Source organism: Malania oleifera, chromosome 4, assembly GCF_029873635.1.
Source record: "Malania oleifera isolate guangnan ecotype guangnan chromosome 4, ASM2987363v1, whole genome shotgun sequence".
Taxonomy (NCBI): Eukaryota; Viridiplantae; Streptophyta; class Magnoliopsida; order Santalales; family Ximeniaceae; genus Malania; species Malania oleifera.
The window spans coordinates 91,059,630-91,080,693 of NC_080420.1; the positions used below are offsets into that span (position 1 = coordinate 91,059,630).

General features: G+C 37.2%; 1 protein-coding gene across 1 annotated transcript in view; it reads left to right on the forward strand.

The window, feature by feature from the left end:
- The first annotated feature begins 1,177 nt into the window (after positions 1-1,177).
- Positions 1,178-21,064, forward strand: part of LOC131153885 (protease Do-like 10, mitochondrial) — a 32,458-nt gene continuing 12,571 nt past the window's right edge. Inside the window, exons 1-6 of the mRNA XM_058106334.1 lie at positions 1,178-1,592; positions 4,282-4,527; positions 5,965-6,160; positions 13,975-14,234; positions 14,449-14,576; positions 14,853-15,056. Coding sequence (XP_057962317.1) covers positions 1,178-1,592; positions 4,282-4,527; positions 5,965-6,160; positions 13,975-14,234; positions 14,449-14,576; positions 14,853-15,056 — 1,449 coding nt within the window. The remainder of the gene's footprint in view (positions 1,593-4,281; positions 4,528-5,964; positions 6,161-13,974; positions 14,235-14,448; positions 14,577-14,852; positions 15,057-21,064) is intronic.

The window sequence follows — 21,064 nt, forward strand, 5'->3', positions numbered from 1 at the left end:
CGCTACTCGTTTAGATCGGTTGGTTTGTGGGTGGTGTAGGACTTGTTCATTGGAATCTTACTAGGTACTGGTGCTAAGGTCTTATCGGCCACCACACTTGCTTGTCAAACTGGTTATAGGGAAGATATACACTATGCAGTCAACGTGTAGACATGAGTGTGCGTTTTGTTGGTAGAACACATGTACGAATAATATTGTCTTGTGACGACCCTGTGACGTCTATTTGCTATCGACGGCCCCTGGTGTTAGTAATGTGAAACTGGGGGGGCCATGGAGGGGCGGGGAGGGGGGGGGCAGGGGGGCTACTTTGCAAATTAGATGCTGAGAAGGTTTTTGATCATGTAAATTGGGGTTTTCTTATGCAGTGACTAGAACGGGGTAGGTTCTCTACCAAATGGAGGCGGTGGATTTTCTTTTGTATATCTACAGTTCATTTCTCCATTCTGATAAATAGCACTCCTTGTGGGATTTTTGAGAGCTCTAGGGGGTTGAGACAAGGTGACCCATTGTCTCCTTTGTTGTTTGTCTTGGTTAAAGCTGTCCATGATGGTCACATGTCAGGCTTTGGTGTGGGGCGTATGGAGGGAAGAGCTTTGGTGGTGTCTCGTCTTCTCTTTGCGGACGATACTCTAATTTTTTGTGACCCTGATCTGGATCAGATCTTGTTTCTCCTTGTGATACTTATGTGGTTTGAGGCGGTCTCTGGTTTAAAGATAAATTTGGGCAAGTCAGAGTTGGTCCCTGTTGGTACGGTGTTTAATTTTGACTTATTCTTGCACATCCTTGGATGTAAACAAGGTAATCTTCCTATGAAATATTTGGGTCTTCCTTTTGGAGCCAAATTCAAGGATAAGATAATATGGAACCCAGTTTTGGAGAAGATAGAATGAAGCTTAGCAGGGTGGAAACGTTTGTACTTATCTAAGGGAGGTAGAATCACCTTAATTAAAAGCACTCTATCTAATTTACCCACTTACTTTCTATCTTTATTTCCTATTCCTGCTGCTGTGGCTAACTGTATTGAGAAACTTCAAAGGTATTTTTTATGGGGTGGCATTGGTGATGAACCAAAATTCCATTTGGTTAAATGGGATACTGTTTGCTCTCCCATTTCTTCTGGTGGTTTGGGGATAAGGAAGGTAAGACAGTTCAATGAAGCTTTGCTTGGGAAGTGGTTATGGAGGTTTGGGATGGTTGGTGTGCTAGGCCTGTTAATGGTCCACACGGTGTTGGCTTGTGGAAAAATATTAGTCAGGGATGGGCTTCTTTTTCTTGCGATGTTCTATATGATATTGGAAATGGGTCTAAGGTGAAATTTTGGCAAGACCATTGGTGTGGTGAGACATCTCTTGCAGTCAGCTATCCTGATTTGTATAGATTTTGCCGAGATAAAGAAGCTAGCATGGCTGAGCTTATGAAGTTTGATAATGGAGTCTTGTTTTGGGATGTAAGTTTCTTGAGGGGTATGCATCTTCGAGAATTAGAGGCCTTGACTGGTTTTATGGATACCATATATGGTGCATCGGTGAAGGGGTTCAGTGAGGATAAGATGTGCTGGAAATCTGATAGAGAGAAGGGATTCTTAATTAAAGGTTATTATGGTATTTTAATGGGCTCCAAAGATTGTGGCTTTCCTTGGAAAAGTATTTGGAAACAGAAAATTCCATCTAGAGTAGCTTTTTCCGTTTGGACTGCTGCTTTAGGGAAATGCTTAACAATTGACAATTTACGAAAAGAAAGGTTTTGATATTGGATTGGTGCTACATGTGCAAGTGTAATAATGAGATGGTTGATCATATTTTTATTCATTGTCTGGCTGCGATGGACTTGTGGGTTATGGTGTTGGGTTTGTTTGCAGTGAGCTGGGTTATGGCGCAATCTGTAGTGGGACTTCTAGCATGTTGACAAGGCAGATTTGGTCGTTTTCGAAATGGGTTTATTCGGTTGATAGTTTCTCATTGTTTGTTGTGGTGTCTTTGGAGGGAGAGAAATAGTAGGTGTTTTGAAGATAAGAAAAGATCCATTTCGGACCTGAAGCTATTTTTCTTTACAACTTTGATAGATTGGTTGGCTGCTTTGCGAAATCAATCATTTTCTTCTGTTTTTGATTTACTAGATTCTTGTAATTTCTGTTTTTGATTTGTTTACCCCATGTACACTCCTTGTGTACTTGGTGTTCATTTTTGATATCAATAAACTTATTACTTATAAAAGAAAAATGGAATGGCTAGAAAAAGAAATGGTTCCAGAAAAAAAGCACCGCAGTTTCCAAATAAAACAGGAAAAATGAAAAAAAGAAAGGATAAACGTAAGACCATAAAATGGTGGGCTCAGAGCAGCTCTGACTGAGAGCAGCAGAGCAGAAATTTCAGGAAAAAGGAGAAGAAATTCCAAAAAATAACAGCAAAAGAGACAAAATTAATAAAAGGAGTATGCAGCTCTGACTGAGAGCAGCACAGCATGCAGTAAAATAAGAAGAAGAAGAAAGAAGTCTAGGAGCAGCAGAGCAGAAATGTCCCGGAATTAGTTGCAGAAATTCCATAAAACAGCGAAGAATAAGAAGGGGTAATGGCAGCTCTAACTGAGAGCAGTAGAGCAGCAGAATCGCTGATATGAAGAACAAGAAGAAGAAAGAAGAAGAAAAAAGAGGAGAGATAGGATATTTATTCACAAAATTAGAGTCCTTAAAGTTAAGATGACCATAAAAATGATGAAAAGTGGGAAATCACTTGAAGTTTGGAAATGTATAAGGGGGTAAAGGAAATATTTGGTTAACTAATATTTTCAACATTATTATAAAAACTAAGAAAATGTTGGAAGCAAGGAGAAAAAACATGTTAATACCTTTATTAAAAAACAAAGGCGGTATTCAAAATTGAAGTTACTGTCGTGGAATTAAGATTATGAGTCATGATGAAATTATAGGAAAGGGTAATTGAACAAAGAATAAAACTAGAAACGGGGATTTTAGAGAATCAATTTGGTTTATGCCTAGGAGATCCACAACATAAGCTATTTATCTTTAAAGAAGATTAATGGAAAAGTTAGGGAAGAGAAGAGGGACTTGCATGTCGTTTTTATTGACCTGGAGAAAGCATATGATGAAGTACCTACAGATGTTCTTTGTTGGGTCTTAGAAAGAAGGGGATTTGCAGTAGATATACTAAGGTCAATAAGGATATGTATGATAGAGTAGTGACTAGCATTAGGATTGTAGGAGAGCAATCTAGATATTTTCCAATCACAATATGTATACATAAAGGTTCTGGCAATCTAGAGATTTCAAATCACAATAGGCGTACATCAAAGTTTTACTTTGAGTCCTTATCTTTTTACTTTAGTGATTGATGAACTTACTAGGAATATCCAAAACAAGATCCCTTGGTGTATGTTGTTTGCAGATGATATTGTGTTGATTGATGAAAGTAAGAGCGGAGTGGAATAAGACAAAATATATAAAATGTAATTTTAGTAATGTAAGGAGGAGTAGTGGAGTACTTATATGGAGGAGTGAGTGAGTTATTGTTTTTGGCATGAAAAGGGGTAGGGGTAGACCTAAATAACTTGGACTGAAGTGCAGAGGAAGGATTTAATTGCCTTTAATCTAGTAGAGAGAATTGCTCTCGATTGGGTCAATTGGAAAAAAAAGAATTCATTTAATCTATTGGGACTTAAGGCTTGTTCTTGTTGTTGTTGTTGTTATGAATGAAGTTTTGAGAAATATTAAAATAGATGGCTGTGAATAGTTTAGAAAAAAAATAAAAAACCCCAAAATTTGTTGGTTTTCTTCATTTTTTTTACTTTGAATTCTTGAAAATTTGGCCAATGTATCTGAATTTTGGCTGAAAATTCCAAAATTTCTCAAAATTTTGCCAGAATTTTGAAAATTCCAGCCAAAATTTTGCAAAAAAGAAATTGATCCTTGTTTTCTTTTCCAACCCTCCCAAAATCTGAAATTACTGAAATTTGAGACCATGGGTGTAATATGCAAGTTTTTAACCTGGTTGATATTGCTTTTCGTTTGTTGCCACTAGTTGTGCATCATTGCTTGTAGATGTTTGCCAAAAGAGGATGCAAGATTGGGAATTATATAGATATCCTGGATGCTGATTTTTATGATATGTCATTAGTCTACAGAAATCTAGAATATGTCCCTGCGTGAAATTAATGATCAAACTTTTGGAATTTAAAAATTGATATAAGATATGCTTGATTTTGCTCTGAATCATTTGATTATGGTGTTATTTCTAATTGGAGTATATTTTTTAAATGATATTGTAGGATTTGTCATCTTTGGAAGAAGGATTCTTACAAATGCTCATGTAGTCGCTGATCATGCATTTGTACTTGTGAGAAAGCATGGATCTCCTACGAAGTATAGAGCAAAAGTCCAAGCTGTTGGTCATGAATGTGACTTAGCTATTCTGGTTGTTGAAAATGATGAGTTTTGGGATGGTATGAGTTTTTTGGAGCTTGGAAGCATTCCATTTTTGCAAGAAGCTGTTGCTGTTGTTGGATATCCTCAAGGTAATAATAAAAATTCTTTACATGTATAAAGAGGATTTATACTTTGTGGATTTCTTCTACTGCAAATGAGTTCATTAAACAAAAGATGCTGGAAAATGTGTGTCATTAGTACAATAAATCATTCAATAGAATAAATACCCATATTCTTTAATAGACACTTGTGGCATAATACCTGTATTCAAGTGGACATCTTGGTGCAGTGTTGTGTGCTTGGTGTCACTGAGGTAGCAGGTCAATTTATGATCATGTCCTCTGTTTTAAAAACAAATCAATACTCATAAGGTTTCTAGTAAAAGTAAAAGACAATATTTGTGTGTCTTTATTTCATTTAAATGTCAGGGGAGCTAGCCAACATATTAAAGTGCATTTGCTTTACTTACAAGTTATAGGAATGATGTCCATACTTTATTTCTACAACAATCTTGCCACGACTCTTACAAATCCATGCTACTTCAGCATTTATGGTCCCACATAGCAAAACAGAATCCAATAAATTGCTTGAAAGTAAAGTACCTTTTTGTCTATATGACACTATCATTCATTCTATTAAGCTTATCAATGAACTGGTTCCAAATCTGGAAAGTTTTTTCTTCTGTGCTTGTCCTAATGTGCTCTGTCTAGATCATATGTAATTCTCTCTTCTTAGGACCTGCTTATTAGTTGGGGGTAGTGTTGTGTCTCTGGATTTTATTTCAAGTATAATATCGCTTTCTCATTAGTTGCTGAAAAGTGTGACAAATTATCGTACGGCATCTACCAGTATAGCAAGCTTGGGTGTAAAGCATAGGATAGGAAACTCAATGTGGGTTTGCTGGGGAGTGCTGTATCTGTTAGTTACATCTTTTTTATCTTTTCTTTGGTTTGTTCACCTTTGAGTATCTGCTGCCCCTTTCTTTTTTTTTTTTAGAAGAAAATCCTGCGATTGTAAATAAGTAAATTAATATGGATGGTATATGGTGTACGTGTCTGGTTATGTAGATACTTTGGTGTTTGCTAAAATAATAGGTCATGTCCTATCTTTAAATACGATGAAACTATATTGCAGGTACTATACTTTTGGTATCTAGTGCTATGGCATGCCTAAGGTTCAGCTGCCTCATTTTCCAGTAAAAATTCACTATTTTGGATATCTTTTTCTGTGATACCTTTATCCATACCCTAGTGTGTGACACCAGCACTTGGCAGGAAGTATATATATATAATTTTGTAAATCATGTCAAGTCATTTTGCATATGCCTGCTAATGGAAAAAAAGGGGTGGTGACAAATGTGGTGTAATTGGGGTAACTAAATCATGTCAAGTCATTTTGAAGTGGAATGCTGGTTTTAAAAAATTTGTGGACTTTAAGATTCACTTGGTAACATTATTTTCAATGCGGAGAACAAAATGGAGGGAAGTTAAAGTTATGATAGCTTCTATTTTTCTGTGTTGTGGTAGGTGGAGATAACATTTCTGTGACCAAAGGCATTGTCTCTAGGGTTGAACTAACTCAATATGTACATGGTGCAAGCCAGCTCATGGCAATACAAATTGATGCTGCCATAAATCCTGGTAACAGTGGAGGCCCTGCAATAATGGGCAATGAGGTTGCTGGTGTAGCTTTTCAAAATCTTGCAGGTGCAGAGAATATTGGGTAAGTCCTGAATTTGATTTCTTTATTCCTATATTTTATTTATTTGTTTTGCCTTAGGTGATAAGTTTTCATTAATTAACGTGTTAGCCCTCTTAACTTGTTTCTGTCACATCTAATGAGATTTTTCATATGTTTTGATTCCATTTTTTATGTTATTTTCTCATGGATAATCGTAATATCATTGGGTCAAGCCTTGTGCTTGATATTGAATTGATGAAGTGATGTCACTCTACTTTCCTACCTTTCAATAGTGTCTCAAAACTCATATTGAATTTAGGCATGCACAACCATATCTTGCAAAAATTGAATTGAGTCTTAGACACCCTTTGCCTTCTACTATTTTGATCCTTTCCACTCTTCTTCTATTCTATATTGAAGCTCATCAACCCTTACTATTTTGGTCCTTAACTCTGTTATATTGAAAAACTGAAAACCGGACCGAAACATGTTTCAGTTCGATTTTTCAGTATTTGGTTTTGGTTTCTTGCCCAAAGCCAAATTGGAAAACCGAAAATCTATTTAATAAATTATAAATCTTAAATTTTATATAATATTAATGTTAAACAGCATACTCACATTTATAAGTTTAGTTATTTAAGAATAATTAAAAGTGCCCAGCCTACAGTAATAAAAAATTGAGAAATTTATTCAGCAAAGATTATTTATGGAAGAATGCTGGGACGTGGGCTTTTATAAAAATGGCGAGGCTCCCTCAGTGTGTAGATTTTGATGTGTGACAAATAGATTGCCTCTGCATCAGGTGATTTTTTCTGTTTCATGGACGCGAAACCAAGAAAAGAAACAGAAAGTTACAGTCACAGAGAAGAAGAGGAGGAGAGAGAGATGTTTTGGCCTGATTTCTGATGCAGATGATCAATCTGTGTCCGCATGAGGCTGAGAGTGATGACCAAGCTTCAAATAGAACTCAGCTCTCTCTCCCTCTCTCTCTTTCATTCTCTCTCTCTCTCTCTCTCTCTACAAATTCGTCATCTTCAGTGCTCCTTCAGTCTCACATGCACAATTCTGTCAACCAACCTTCCTTCCGTCTTCCCTACCTTGTTCTTTAATTGTCTTCCCTACCTTGTTATTTAATTCTTGGATTTGGGTTTCAAGATTTTTGGCAGAAACAATAGAATTGATGGGGAATCGATTGTTGATACTGAGTTCGTGAGGACGATCTTGGGTTGGCTAAGCTTCTACTGCTGCACTGCTGCCCCATCTCTTAAAATTTTCATTCATATAGGCTGTGCTTAGGAAGGGAATAGATCCCTTCCTATAAATAGTAACTCCACCCTTATCATATTCCAACTCATGTTTAGGCCTCTGGGCTTGAGTTATAGGCTCAGGCAAGGGTAATGCCTCAGGGCTTTTAGTTCAAATTTTAACTTTCCCTCCTAAGTAGTCCAAAAATTATTTAAAAACCGATTTTAACCAAACTGAACTGGAAAACTGGCAGTTGGTTTTTTTCTATTAACGGATGGTGTACAGTTCGGTTTCAGTTTGTGAAATTTGAAGACCAAAGAGGCTTGGTGGCCAGTTTTCCAGTGACCAAGCCATATAAAAGCGATTACACCCCTAGCTATATTAGTATGTTCACTTTAAAGTTGTGAACTAGTGCAAAATTATTTTGTTCTTTCTTACAAATCCTTCTTCTAGTTGTATGATAAGTTATTTTTAATTAATTTTTGACTTCTTGTTGGTGTTATTTCTGAGTTATTACGTAATTGGACTGCAGTCACTGCCCAGATCTATTTGCTTTTGCATGAACTCTCATGATATATAGGCTTGAATGCTTTTTGTTGAGTCCATATGATAGGAATGTGGAGAACACTGAAAGTGTGGAGAGTTTTTTTTTTTGGGGGGGGGGGGGGAGGGGGGAAGGAGAGAGGAAAGAATCCCCATATTTTTCAATAATCAAATGTAGCTTGTTCAATCACAATACCTCCTACTTAAATCTCTCGAACCTATAAAAAATAAAAAATATAAAAACATTCCCTCTAATAATTATTGTTAAAATTAATCCCAAAGTGCTTTAAATGTAAATGGAAACCATAAGTAATCCAAATGAGGAAGTATGTGCAAAACTCCCTGTCAGGTTCACCCATCCATGCATGCATTAAAGCTATCAATTATGTTAAATTCACATGGAAAACATAACATGTGTGAAGTGCTACACTCACCTGCTTCAAGATTTGATTATGAGTGGACAATATGTGTCTAATTTGGTTATTGTTGTATGGTAATTTCAAATGAATATGCTTTACCTGTGAAGAAATGTGCACATTTCTGTTGGAGTTATCTAAGATACTCGTAATCTGTTTCCTTGGCTCATGGATATGGATATTTTAAAATAGTAAATTACTCCCTTCCAAGATTACATGCACTATCTTATATTACATGAATGGATTTTTCTGTGCCCTTAGGTTCTAAGTTGTTGATTTTTTTTTGTTTTTTTTGTAATACTAAGTCTGATGATTTTGAGTCTAAAGAAATTAGACAATTTAATAAATGCAACTGCACTTTAGTTTTCCCTCTGGTTGGGTTTTTGGCTAGTTGTTCATAGATTCTATTGCATGGTTTTAAATCGCGGTAGCAGGTAGCGTAACGTAACGGTAACGGGTGTAACGGGAAGCAGGAGTAGCGGATGTTACATAATGGGAAACGGGTGTAACGGCCGTGAATTTTTTTGAAGCACGCACAACCTTGTGCATATTAGTGTGCTTGCATGTTTTAAACTTTTAGCCATTCTTAGAAAGGGTTTTAGTGTATTTTGGACCTTTAGTTAAAGTAACTAAGTTATTTAGTAAGGGCAACAAGTTTACATTTGTTTTAAACCATCATTGATAGAAAATTACGTGTGTGCGCATATTTATACTTCTCATTGTTCTCATCTGTGATAAATTCTTATGTGTGCTAAATGAATTAATAAAATAAAATACATTATACACTCCATTAATCTATTAGACACATAAGGGGAAACGGGTGTAACGGCCGTGAATTTTTTTGAAGCACGCACAACCTTGTGCATATTAGTGTACTTGCATGTTTTAAACTTTTAGCCATTCTTAGAAAGGGTTTTAGTGTATTTTGGACTTTTAGTTAGAGTAACTAAGTTATTTAGTAAGGCAACAAGTTTACATTTGTTTTAAACCATCATTGATAGAAAATTACGTGTGTGCGCATATTTATACTTCTCATTGTTCTCATCTGTGATGAATTCTTATGTGTGCTAAATGAATTAATAAAATAAAATACATTATACACTCCATTAATCTATTAGACACATAAGACATACGAATAATATAAATATGAAATAGCTAGAAAAGAAAGAAGGTTGAAGTTGAAAAATAAAGAACATAAATATCACATTACTAATATTATTAAAAAAAAAATTTCCTAACAAGTTAGTATTTTGAAATTGTTAATTAATGCATCTATTGTGAGTATTAAAAGAAATAGTAAATTTTGTATCATTGTCATCCTCATTATAATCTTTTCCCCTTCTTGCCACTTGGTATATTGAGAATGATATATGAAAGAGAAAGAAAAAATGAGAAGAAAAAGTAAAAAATAAAATATTTTTTTGGTGTAACAGTCCTGCAGCGGTTACGTAGCGGCCGTAGCGGCCTTTACGTAACGGTCGCGGTCCGTAACGACCGCTACAGCCGTGATTTTTCTTCCCACCGATTTCGCGGTGTGTAACGGTATCGGTAACCCAAAAAACCTTTACGTAACGGCGTTACGTAACGGTCGCGGCCTTTATTTAAAACCATGTTCTATTGTGCTTGGGCATATTTTTCAGGAAAATCAACCATAACTCTAGACCCTCTCTCTATCTCTCTCTCTCTCTCTTTCTCTCTCTCTCTCTCACACACACACACACACACACACACACATTTATTTTCTGTACTTGCTGATTGGTTCACCATCTCAGACACTTGTCCTTGTCTGCTTGTTTTCCTTTTGGTTTGATAAGTTTTCTACAAGGATGCGTATTGTGCTCTTGTCGTTGTTGGTTGATGTGTGCATTTTTATGCATTTGCCCTTGTCTGCATGTTTTTCTTTTGATATGCACTATAGGTTTTCTACAAAAATGTATTTGCTTGATGTGAGCATTTGTTTTGTGTGTTAGATTTCTGAATGTTGAAGTTCTGTTTGTTTACTTATTCAAGAATACTATATATACAATAGTTTATTAAAATAAGCCTAAACTACCCAAAAGAAAATCCCCTGTAATAATTACATAAAATACAGATGTACAAAACTTACCACAGAACTCAACCTTTCACCTCCCTCCAAACCATGATGCGAGCATGGCTTAGTAGAAAGTTGAAAGTGGACACAAAGCAATGATATGCTATTTAATGAAGAAGTCATAAAGTTGGACAGAAGAAGAGGCGAAGGGTTAAGCAATAGTGCCCTGTTGAGGATGTTGACAAATAAAGTGGCAATTGATCTTGATGTGCTGTTATGTGCACTCACGATATACAGGATGATGAGCAATTTGGATTGGATGAGAGGAAAGGAAAACATCCATATGAACAATTTGGACATGATGAGAGGAAAGAAAAACATCCAAATCCTGAAAAAGCCAATAAATATCAGTGGTGTTTTAGGTGAGAGCATGGTACTGGCTTTTGAAATAGAGCTAGCTACAACTTCTTGTTTGTTACTTCTCCAAGAGCTAAGAGAATTTCGTATAAAAACACAGAACCCTTTGGTAGACTTGCGATTAGAGATCCCCAGCCCAATTTGCATGAGTGTAGACTTGGAGCTTGAGAGGTAATCTATGAAAAGTCATCATTGCAGATGGCCAAGGTCTTAAATTTCGACCTTGACTAAAATTTTTAGGCTTCAAAAGTACAAAAATTTCAATTTCTATTTTAAAAAATGATGGAAATATGCAGTAGAGGATTGAATTATTTTTATGAAATTTTTAAAAACTATTTAGAGACATGATAGTGCAAGATTTAAACCTAATATTTTATGAATAAAATATATCAAAAACAGGTATGTCACATATGAGCTGCAATAATTGTAATATAATAATGATATCAAACATATTCAATTAATATAAATGAAATTCATAAGTCAGTAAAATATTGTTCATTATAAAAAAACTGATGGTTAGACGTACTTACATATGAGGCATTAGAAAGCTAAAGTGAAGTGGGTCAAGGAGATGGATTGCAATTTTGGCCTCTTCTATAGGGTGGTGAATGGTAGGAGGAAAGGTTATGTCAAGGAGCTAGAGCTAGATTCTAGGCATGTGGTGAGGGGGCAATCCCAAATCTGGGTCACCAAGTTCTTCGAACACCTGTTTAGAGAAGAGTCCTGATTATATTAATGGTGGAGGATCTCAATTGGAGCCCCGTTGAGGCCAGTTCAGCTTAATGGTTAGAGTGACCTTTTGAGGCTAAGGAAATCAAAGACACAGACCACACAGTATCTGAGCTGAACAGGGATTAGGCCCCTAGCCCTGATGGATTCGTGATGGCTTTCTTCAAGAGAATTGGGAGGTCTAGAAAGGAGGCATTTTGAGGTCTTTTGGGGAGTTTCACCTTAATGGGGTGGTAGGGAATAGTGTGAATTTTACATTCATTACCCTCATTTTGAAGGAGAGATCTCTAAGAGTTGGAGACTTCGGGCCCATTAGTCTCATCACTAGCTTGTATAAAATTCTCTCGTAAGGTTTTAGCGAAGAGACTTCAATTGGTCTTGGGCGATACAGTTACGACAACTGATGTGCATTTATTCATGATAGTCAAATTCTAGATGCTGTACTTGTGGCTAATGAGGTTGTTAAGGATGTTAGGAGGATGCTTAGGAGGGGGCTTGAAATGGATCAAAGGTTTCCTGAATTTGACCAACTTGTCAGCCATTGTTACTGTTGGTGGCCAGCCTAGAGAATGTTCAGAGCATCTCAGGGTCTTAGGCGAGGGGATCCGTTGTACCCTTTATTGTTCAGCCTGGTTGTAGACTCCTTTAGTAGGATGTTCTTGCATGCTCAGGTATTTGGTGTGATCAGAGGCCTTCATGTTGGGGCAGGGGGAGGAAGCGGAGGTGTCAGTTTGCCGATGGATACCATGTTCCTCAAGGACAATATTAAAAAAAATTTGCAAAGTCATTATCTTGGCAGGGCGTGTTTCTCTTTGAGTGGCCACTTACTTACCTTGGTGTCTTGCTTGGAGGCAATCCAACCTCCATGACCTTTTTGGGATCCTGTGAAAGAGAAGCCTAGAAGATGGATGCAAGATTAGAGGGATGGAAGATGGCGTACTTGTCACTCAGGGGTCGTGTCACTCTCATTAGCACTTCTCTATCTACCATTGCTATTTATTTCCTTTCTCTTTTTAGAGCGCCTGTCAAAATTGCCAAGAATTTATAAAGGCTGATGTGTGACTTTCTTTGTGCTGTTTGTGGGGAGGGCAAAAGAGAGCACTTAGTTGGGATGTGGTTAGTAAACCTAAATCTGAAGGGGATTGAGGCTTGGGAATGTGGTATCAAAAAAGCATCTCCTAATAGGTAAATGGTTGTGGAGGTTTCCACTAGAAGTAAACTCTCTATGGCACAAGGCGATCAGAGCAAATATGGGCTCCATCGAAATGGGTGGGAGACAAGTGGATGTGGCATTATTTCTCATGCTTGCCCATGGAAGTTTTGTGATGGTGGCAAGTCATTTCTTCCCTCTCACTCATTTCAAAGTTGGTGATAGTAATAGGGTGCATTTTTGGGAGGATCTGTGGGTGGCTGATGTCCTATTGGAGTTGAAGGTGTCCTATTTGTTTAAGATTTCTTCTCTCCATAATGCACCTATCATCTCTTTCGCTTCTTCTGAGGCAGGCCGTCTTTGTGGGATCTCCATTTTTTGAGGAATCTCAATGAAGGATAGGTCGATGAGCTTGCTGCTTTGCTTTCTGTGTTGGACAATTTTGTCCCCTTCAACAGGGAGGATGAGAATGTGGGAGGGTGATTCTTTGGGGATATTCTTGTTTAAACCATCTTTTCACATCTTTAAAAAAAATCCCTTTTCTTCCATTTCTTTTCCTTGGAGCAACATCATTTGGAAGGCCAAGGTTCCTTGGAAAATTTGGACCTTCATCTGGACTGTGTAACTGAATAGGATTGATTAATATGCACGATATGCTTCAGATTAGAAGGTCCTATATCTCTCAGCCCTGGCATTTGTATTATGTGCCGAGACCAATGACACAAATGCTGAGCTTTAGGGGCTTTGGTTCTAGAGAAAGGGTGGTGCTTTATGGAGTGGAGCAATTTTCGCTGCCTTTTGAACCCTTTGTATTGAGAGGAACACGAGAATCTTAAGGGCTGCAAATCTTGCCCTAATTTATTATGGGATATAGTGGTGTTTCTGGCTTCGTTATTGGCCCGTTCTTTCAGGGTTTTTTAATGTTATCACTGTCAGATATTCAACGGGATTGGATGGCAGCTATCATGTAACTTTCCTGTTGTAGCTTTTTGGTATATTGAGAACATCTTGTACTCTTACATTGGACTTTCTTTTTTATTCTTAATACAACTTTCTCTTATCCAACAATAAAAAAAAAATCCCAATTACCAAACAACTTAAAGTTTCTGGTCTGTGGTGGTTCAATTTGGTTCTGAATCCTGATCACTGATTTAAAACTCGAATTAAGTGTTCCGAATTGAACACTTAACTTTATCAAAAGACACTTTAGACTGTCAATTAGTTGCATCTTTAGTCATTTAAAATCATTTTTATTTAATCATTTTTTTTTCTTGTTTTCGTATGCTTTTTAAAACTGTTTTTCCTCACAAGTTTCATTTTGCAGTTACATAATTCCTGTCCCTGTAATAGAGCATTTTATAGCTGGCGTGGAGGAAAGTGGAAAATATGTTGGCTTTTGCTCTCTTGGCTTGTCATGCCAGCCTACTGAAAATGTTCACCTTCGCAACCACTTCCAAATGTGCCCTGAAATGACTGGTGTACTTGTAAGCAAAATTAATGTGCTTTCTGATGCACATAAAATCTTGAAGAAAGATGATATTTTGCTTGCGTTTGATGATGTGCCTATAGCAAATGATGGAACAGGTTTGCATAAACCATTCCTTTGTTCTAGCATTTTAACAAAAGATTATCCACTCATAAGCATCCAGATTAATCATTCTTCTTGATTTGTGTTTACTTTCAGTTACTTGGTTTCTATGGATAACAATCATATATTTGAGTACAGGATTTTTCACTTTGCTCATTGTGCAGATTTATTATTTTCCTTAATTTGTAGCATAATTTACATACAGTGCAGTTCCTTTCAGAAATAGAGAACGGATAACATTTGATCATTTAGTCTCTATGAAGAAACCCAATGAAAGAGCTAAAATTAGAGTGCTCAGAGATGGCAAAGTGTTTGAATTCAGTATGATCCTCCGACCTGTAAGTCGTTCTTTTTTCTTGTTATTGTTACTTTATTTCATAACATGGCAAGTGCTTCTTAAGTTGACAGATTTCATTATTTACTTGATGCTGTTATAGTGAGAAAGAAATGTAGGGAAAAAGTAGATTAATTGAGACATTAAATGATTATTCTTTGAGCAGATATTGTTTCATTAATGTGTCACTGAATTGCATATAGTTATGTTGATAACTGCATCATTTGGAAAATTTTTATTGAGTGGACTGGGTGATTGACATAATTTTACGGTCTTGCAGTTGCAGCCATTAGTTCCAGTTCATCAATTTGATAAGCTTCCTAGCTATTTCATTTTTGCCGGGCTGGTTTTTGTTCCATTGACGCAGCCTTATCTTCATGAGTACGGAGATGACTGGTATAATACTTCTCCACGCCGATTGTGTGAACGTGCACTGAGGGAACTGCCCAGAAAATCTGGTGAACAACTCGTCATCCTTTCTCAGGTGCGTCGGGGTTTTTATTTTTTGCATTTTCTGGAAAGGAAAATGATTTTTAAATGGGAGAAAACATGTGGTAAATTGGATTCAGAACAATGCTAGGAAAAAAGCAATATGATTAGACACTTAAATGAGACGGAATTTATGGTGCCGTGAATGGATGTAGACAGTAACTAATGCAATATTTTGAGTTTAGCTTTGATGGATTATGGTGTGGGAACCAAAATGGGGCTTTAAGTTGCTTAAAAGATGTACAGAAATGCTGGAAAATAAACTCGAGGATCTTGTTAAGGCCTTCTAGTTGTTTATCTTAGAAATGGAGTATCAGAATTTAAAGAGTGCAAATATCTGCGGAGAACAATTTAAGTAATTGTTTTTACAGTCTTTGCTTTTGAAGAGAGCCATGATATTTGGCTTCAAAATCCTAAAATGGATAAAGTTAGGTGAAAAAAGGAGTGACTTTTCTAAGATCCCAGTGAAAGTAGGAAAAAAGTCAAAAATACTTTCTAATAATCAAACAAGACTGATGCAGAACCCAAAGAAAAGGAAACTTGTAATCTACTGCTACATGGATGAGTGTTAGGTGCAGCAACGTTTCTAAGGATTAGATCTGTCATATACTAAGTATTATCATGTGAGGGAAACATGACATTTTTTTTAAAAAATTATCTCTAGAAATGAAATAGGACAAGGGGTGCAATAACAATAATAATGATTTGGTGCATTTGATAAACATTAAAATATAGTTATAATGTAAAGGCTCAATTGTTAAAATGGTATTACAGCTCCATATCCAGTCTTGTCTTTTTGCTTTTTTGTTTTTGTTTTATGTGTTTTTTTTTTAAACAAATTGAGAGAAAAAGAAAAAAAAAATTATGAACTATAGGAGGATAAGAGGTCCTCAAAAGTGAGAAGCCAGACAAAAGATGAACAAAGAAAAAACTTATGCAAAAGATAAATGAGAACCCCCCCCCCCCCTTTTTTTTTAAACCATTTACATTTTAATTAATTGAACACTGCAAATTTGCTATCTCCTACTGGCCCTTTTCACCTTTTAATCCCATCTCATTAAACTTCCCGAATTCTGGGTTCAGACAGCCACAAGCCTGTCTTGTTCATTGGAAGTTTAGCTAAATACAATTTTGTGTGGCGGTTAAATCAAATAATTATGGGTATATTTCAGAGCTGGTTGTATGATGGAAATGGAAAGGTCATTCAATCTTCATTCCTGGTGGTATGGAAGGGGATGGCTGGTGTAGATTTCTGCAAGAGTTGCAGGCGATTTTAGGGTTAAGAGGAGACGAGCAAATTCAAGGCTCAGCCTTTGGGGAATCATGATTGTCAGAGTTGGAAGGATGAGGTTCTTTGTGGTACTTCAGAGGCAACGAAGGGTGGATGGTGATGCGGGAGCTGCGGAAGTTACCAATCAGTGAGCATTGGAGCTGCAGCAGCTGGTGGTCCAGGAGGTTTGGGGGAAACTAGGGTTTGCAAAGGGGAGGGGGTGAATGCATGTGCAGCTGAAAATGGGATGGGCTTGGAATGGGTTGGCGAGAGGCTCTTAACAATACAATTTATTTGTCCCAGATAATGGAGAAAAGTAGCGGTTTTTAAGAGTATGCAGCTCATTTGCAAAAACTAACAGTAGAGGCCAAAATGATTTCAAAGGGCTTTTCAAGGACTTTCTACAGGCTTGAGGTTCTCTAATACAAAAGGTTTTTGTCAAACCACAATGAGACTGCCTCTTCATCACAGGCCCATATCCTTCTAAACTCAATAGTACAAATGAAGAGGGAGCCCAGCAGAACACATCTCAAACTCAGTGTTTATCTCAATAGAACAGAAGTGTGATAGAGGCTCGTGCGGCAGTGTGTGTCGAGACATATGGGCACTGAATACTTGGTCTTTGTGAAAGGAAGCAGGTGGAAGAGAAAAAGCTTCATGGTACTGCCTCTCCGACAGGAGTGGCCAGAGCAAATGTGCAACTCAGGATCTTTGCCTGTGGGCTGAGAGATGGGGGAAGGGATATCTTGAAGATTGATGAGCATGGTTTTAAATCACGGTAGCGGGTAGCGTAACGTAACAGTAATGGGTGTAACAGGAAATGGGAGCAGCGGATGTATAACGGGTAGTGGGTGTAACGACTTTGAATTTTTTTGAAACACGCACAACCTTGTGCATATTAGCGTGCTTGCATGTTTTAAACTTTTAGCCCTTAGAAAGAGTTTTAGTGTATTTTGGATCCTTTAGTTTGAGTAACTAAGTTATTTGGTAATGGCAACAAGTTTACATTTGTTTTAAACCACTATTGATAGAAAAATTACGTGTATGTGCGTATTTATGCTTCTCATTGTTCTTATCTATGATAAATTCTTATGTGTGCTAAATTAATTAATAAAACAAAATACATTATACACTCCATTAATCTATTAGACACATAAGACATACGAATAATATAAATCTAAAATAGCTGGAAAAGAAAGAAGTTGAAAAATATAGAACGTAAATATCACATTACTAATATTTATCAAAATAAAATATTTTCCTAACTAGTTAGTATTTTCAAATTGTTAATTAATGCATTTATTTTGAGTATTTAAAGAAATAGTAAATTTTGTATCATTGTCATCCTCATTATAATCTTTTCCCCGTCTTGCCACTTAGTATATTGGGAATGATATATGAAAGAGAGGGAAAAAGTGAGAAGAAAAAGTAAAAAATAAAATAATTTTTTGGTGTAACAGTCCTGTAGCTGTTACATAATGGCTGTAGCGGCCTTTATGTAATGGTCGCGGTCTGTAACGGCTGCTATGGCTGTGATTTTTCTTCCCACCGATTTTGCAGTGTAACAGTATCAATAACCCAAAAAACTGTTACATAACGGCGTTCCGTAATGGTTGCGGCCATTATTTAAAACCATGAATGATGAGCTAAAAAGAGGGTTTGCTATGGAGGATGGTCATCGGGAGGTACATTAGTAGGATAATGGTACCGCTGTTCACATCAGGAGATCAAGATGGTGCAAGGTCCAGTAACAAGAAGGTGAGGATGAATAGGGCGAAAAATCCTCAAATAGACAAAAAGTTGGCAATATCACGGGTTTATACTTGTTGGGGACAGAGGAGTAGGGAAAAAAGGGATGACTCAATTGAGAAGAATTCCAGGGAAAATAGGAGGCTAGTTAAGTTCCTGAAAAGGTGTAGTGATGGCAATTTTACATTGAGGATTTGAATGGGTTGCAAATAGATTTTAAAAGAAGGTTAGTGAGGGAATTCCTGCTTAGATGAAGAAATGGGATGGTGTATGAGACGAGGAGGGTTATCTTGATGGTGTTTTTGATTATGACAGAGGGCTACGTATGAGATTTATGAACAACTTGGTTTTGGATCAGATTATTCTTATTTTACAGGTGTTCTTCCTTGCAATCTCCATCTCCAATGGATGACTTAGAGGGAGTTCTGTCTTTGGGAATGATGAAATAAATGAGGACTGACAAGATTGGGCAGAATGAGACTGTACATTGCCTGCCTCTCTTGTTTTCAACATTTGTTGGATAAAAAGGTTTTACAGATAGCTGATTTAAGGGGAAAGGAAGTCCGCTCAGATAGCTGATTTAAGGGGAAAGGAAGTCCGCTTAGATTGTGGTAAAATTAAGGCTAGGAGGGGACAGCAGAAATTGGCTTATTTGCAGTGCTTCATCATATATGATGAGAACAGATTAAAAGGAGGTTTTCTTAGGTAGTGTTGGATTTTTTCCCAAGTGACCACCCGCCTCCAGAGGAGGGTGGGGGGGGGGGGGGGAGCAGTTGTTGTTTAGGTCATGTTTAATCTTTGTTTTAATTTTATTCATTGAGGATTTCTTGTGCTCTCTTGTTTATATCCTCTTCTTCTCTTAATATGTCTCCACTGCAGGAGTGATGGGGGTGGGCAGAGTATCATTCTTAATCTGACACCTGCTGCTCTTCATCATTCCATCATTCTCAAAAATAGAACACGTTCTAAACCTTCATTAAGAGTAGCTAACACCTGCAATCTATTCCCAGCAACATCAGAAGAATTTGATACATACCCATATTGCTCGCAAAACTCATTCAATGGTAACCATCACAAGCAAAATCACCATCAAAACGAGACTCTCTCTTTCTTCCTTCTTATTTGAATCTTCTTTCAAATCAAGTTTCCTCAATACAATAACTACCATCCATACTTCTCAATCCATATATCTTTTTTTAAAGGTTTAATGACCCGCATATAAGAGCCATGGGTGGCAGGAGGTCATTTGACATGAGGATAGCCCAGGAAGGTTTTAAATGTTTGTCTAACACTCCCCACTTCTGAAAGGCCGTTGAATTTGAAGCATGGTTAAAGCACATGCCTATGTGCTTAATGCTATGCTATCATTTTAATTTTATTAAAGAATGGGAGTGGTGAGATTCAAGCTGTAGACCTTTTGGCCGTAAAGCCTTTGATACCATGTGGAAGGACCTCCTAGCAACCATGGATTTGATATCAAGCCTCAACAAACTTTAAATTAACTCTCAATTTTGTCTCAAACTTTAATTTGTTCCAAACTTGTCCTAATTTTTTTGAAGTGCCACACTGTTTAGAGCTTCATCACTCATCCATTAATTTATGCTCTTTCTGTTTATGATGTAGCTTGTTTTTTTTATGACATGAAAATAAGAGCTCACTTGCAAGTCATGTTAGCCAAGAGATGATAGAGAATTATATTTGAAATTTCCTTTGTTGGGGTCGGAATTGAAGTCCCTGGAGAGGAGAGGAAACATCCTCTTTTCCCATCCTCACCGTCTCCATGTTCAGCACTAAATTGAATACCATGGGCTCATGATGATCAGCCATCAGTCCCAGCTATGCCTTTCTACTTAAACCATTCCAACCAGTTGTGGAGGGCTTTGTGTCTCAGGCAAAAATCTGGGTTTACCTGCAATTAAAGAACATAAAATTTCTGCTGTGACACTTGGCTTGGGCTTAGGCAGAACCTATATCAAGAAGCCTATTGAGGTCACTGTGGATTGAATCCAAGAGAAATTCTGAAAGTGTGCACTTGGCAGCCCTTTGGTGCTGTCAATATATAGGTTTTCTTTAATCTGTCTAGTAAGGGGATGGAGTCAAGTTAGGTGGTTTAAGGACTTCTTTTGATGCTTAGACATGTAGGTGTGGTAACATATGTCTTTGGCTTCTGCTTGATAGAAGAGGATTGAAGGCATAGAGTGTAGGTTGAAGGAGACATTTGATCAATTCAGAGAGTTGGTAATGGCAAAAGTGACTGGGGGTTGGACCATAGGAGATCATGTTTTGGTGGTCTCACTAGAGATCACTCCCACTTCAACCTTCATTCTAGCTCTACTTGAGGAAGATTGAATCTGTGTGGTGTCACATATATATCACGCCATATTCACGGAGGACGATAATCCCGAAGGTTCCTGCAGTTTTTGAGAAAGTTTGAAGATTAACTTAGAGTGGTTGATTTATGCTCAAGAATTTTTTTTTTGGGGGGGGGGGGGGGTGTGTGGTCTATTTTCTTTTTCGTAGAATTCAAGACTTTTGAATTCTCAGTTGAGGAGGGTGGTTCTTATTTTATGTTATGCATTTTTGAGCAAAATCGATACTCGGATCAGTTTGCATGGGCAAAGAGAGTGCAAAATGTTTGCTAGCTATTGTGGAGGAGCTAATGTCCAATGTAATTCCTTGTAATTTTGCACGAACATTCAGAGATGGTGAGAAAGTATTTATTTTGCAGTTGGGATCCAATGCACATGGTTGTTTTTTAATGATCTTGGAACTTATACATGGCTGTCGGAAAGGATTTCTGGTGGTGCCAGAAGGAAAACTGGGCAGTGGGTGGAGAGGGTTTGGATTTCATCTACGGAAATCCATTGCTCCTGAAACGTTTACCAGCAAACAGACATTAGCCAGCAACTAGACATCCCAATCTGCACTTAAACTCACAGGGGAGTATTCCAAAACTTTTCTGTTGGCAGCGGTGGAGAGGGGTT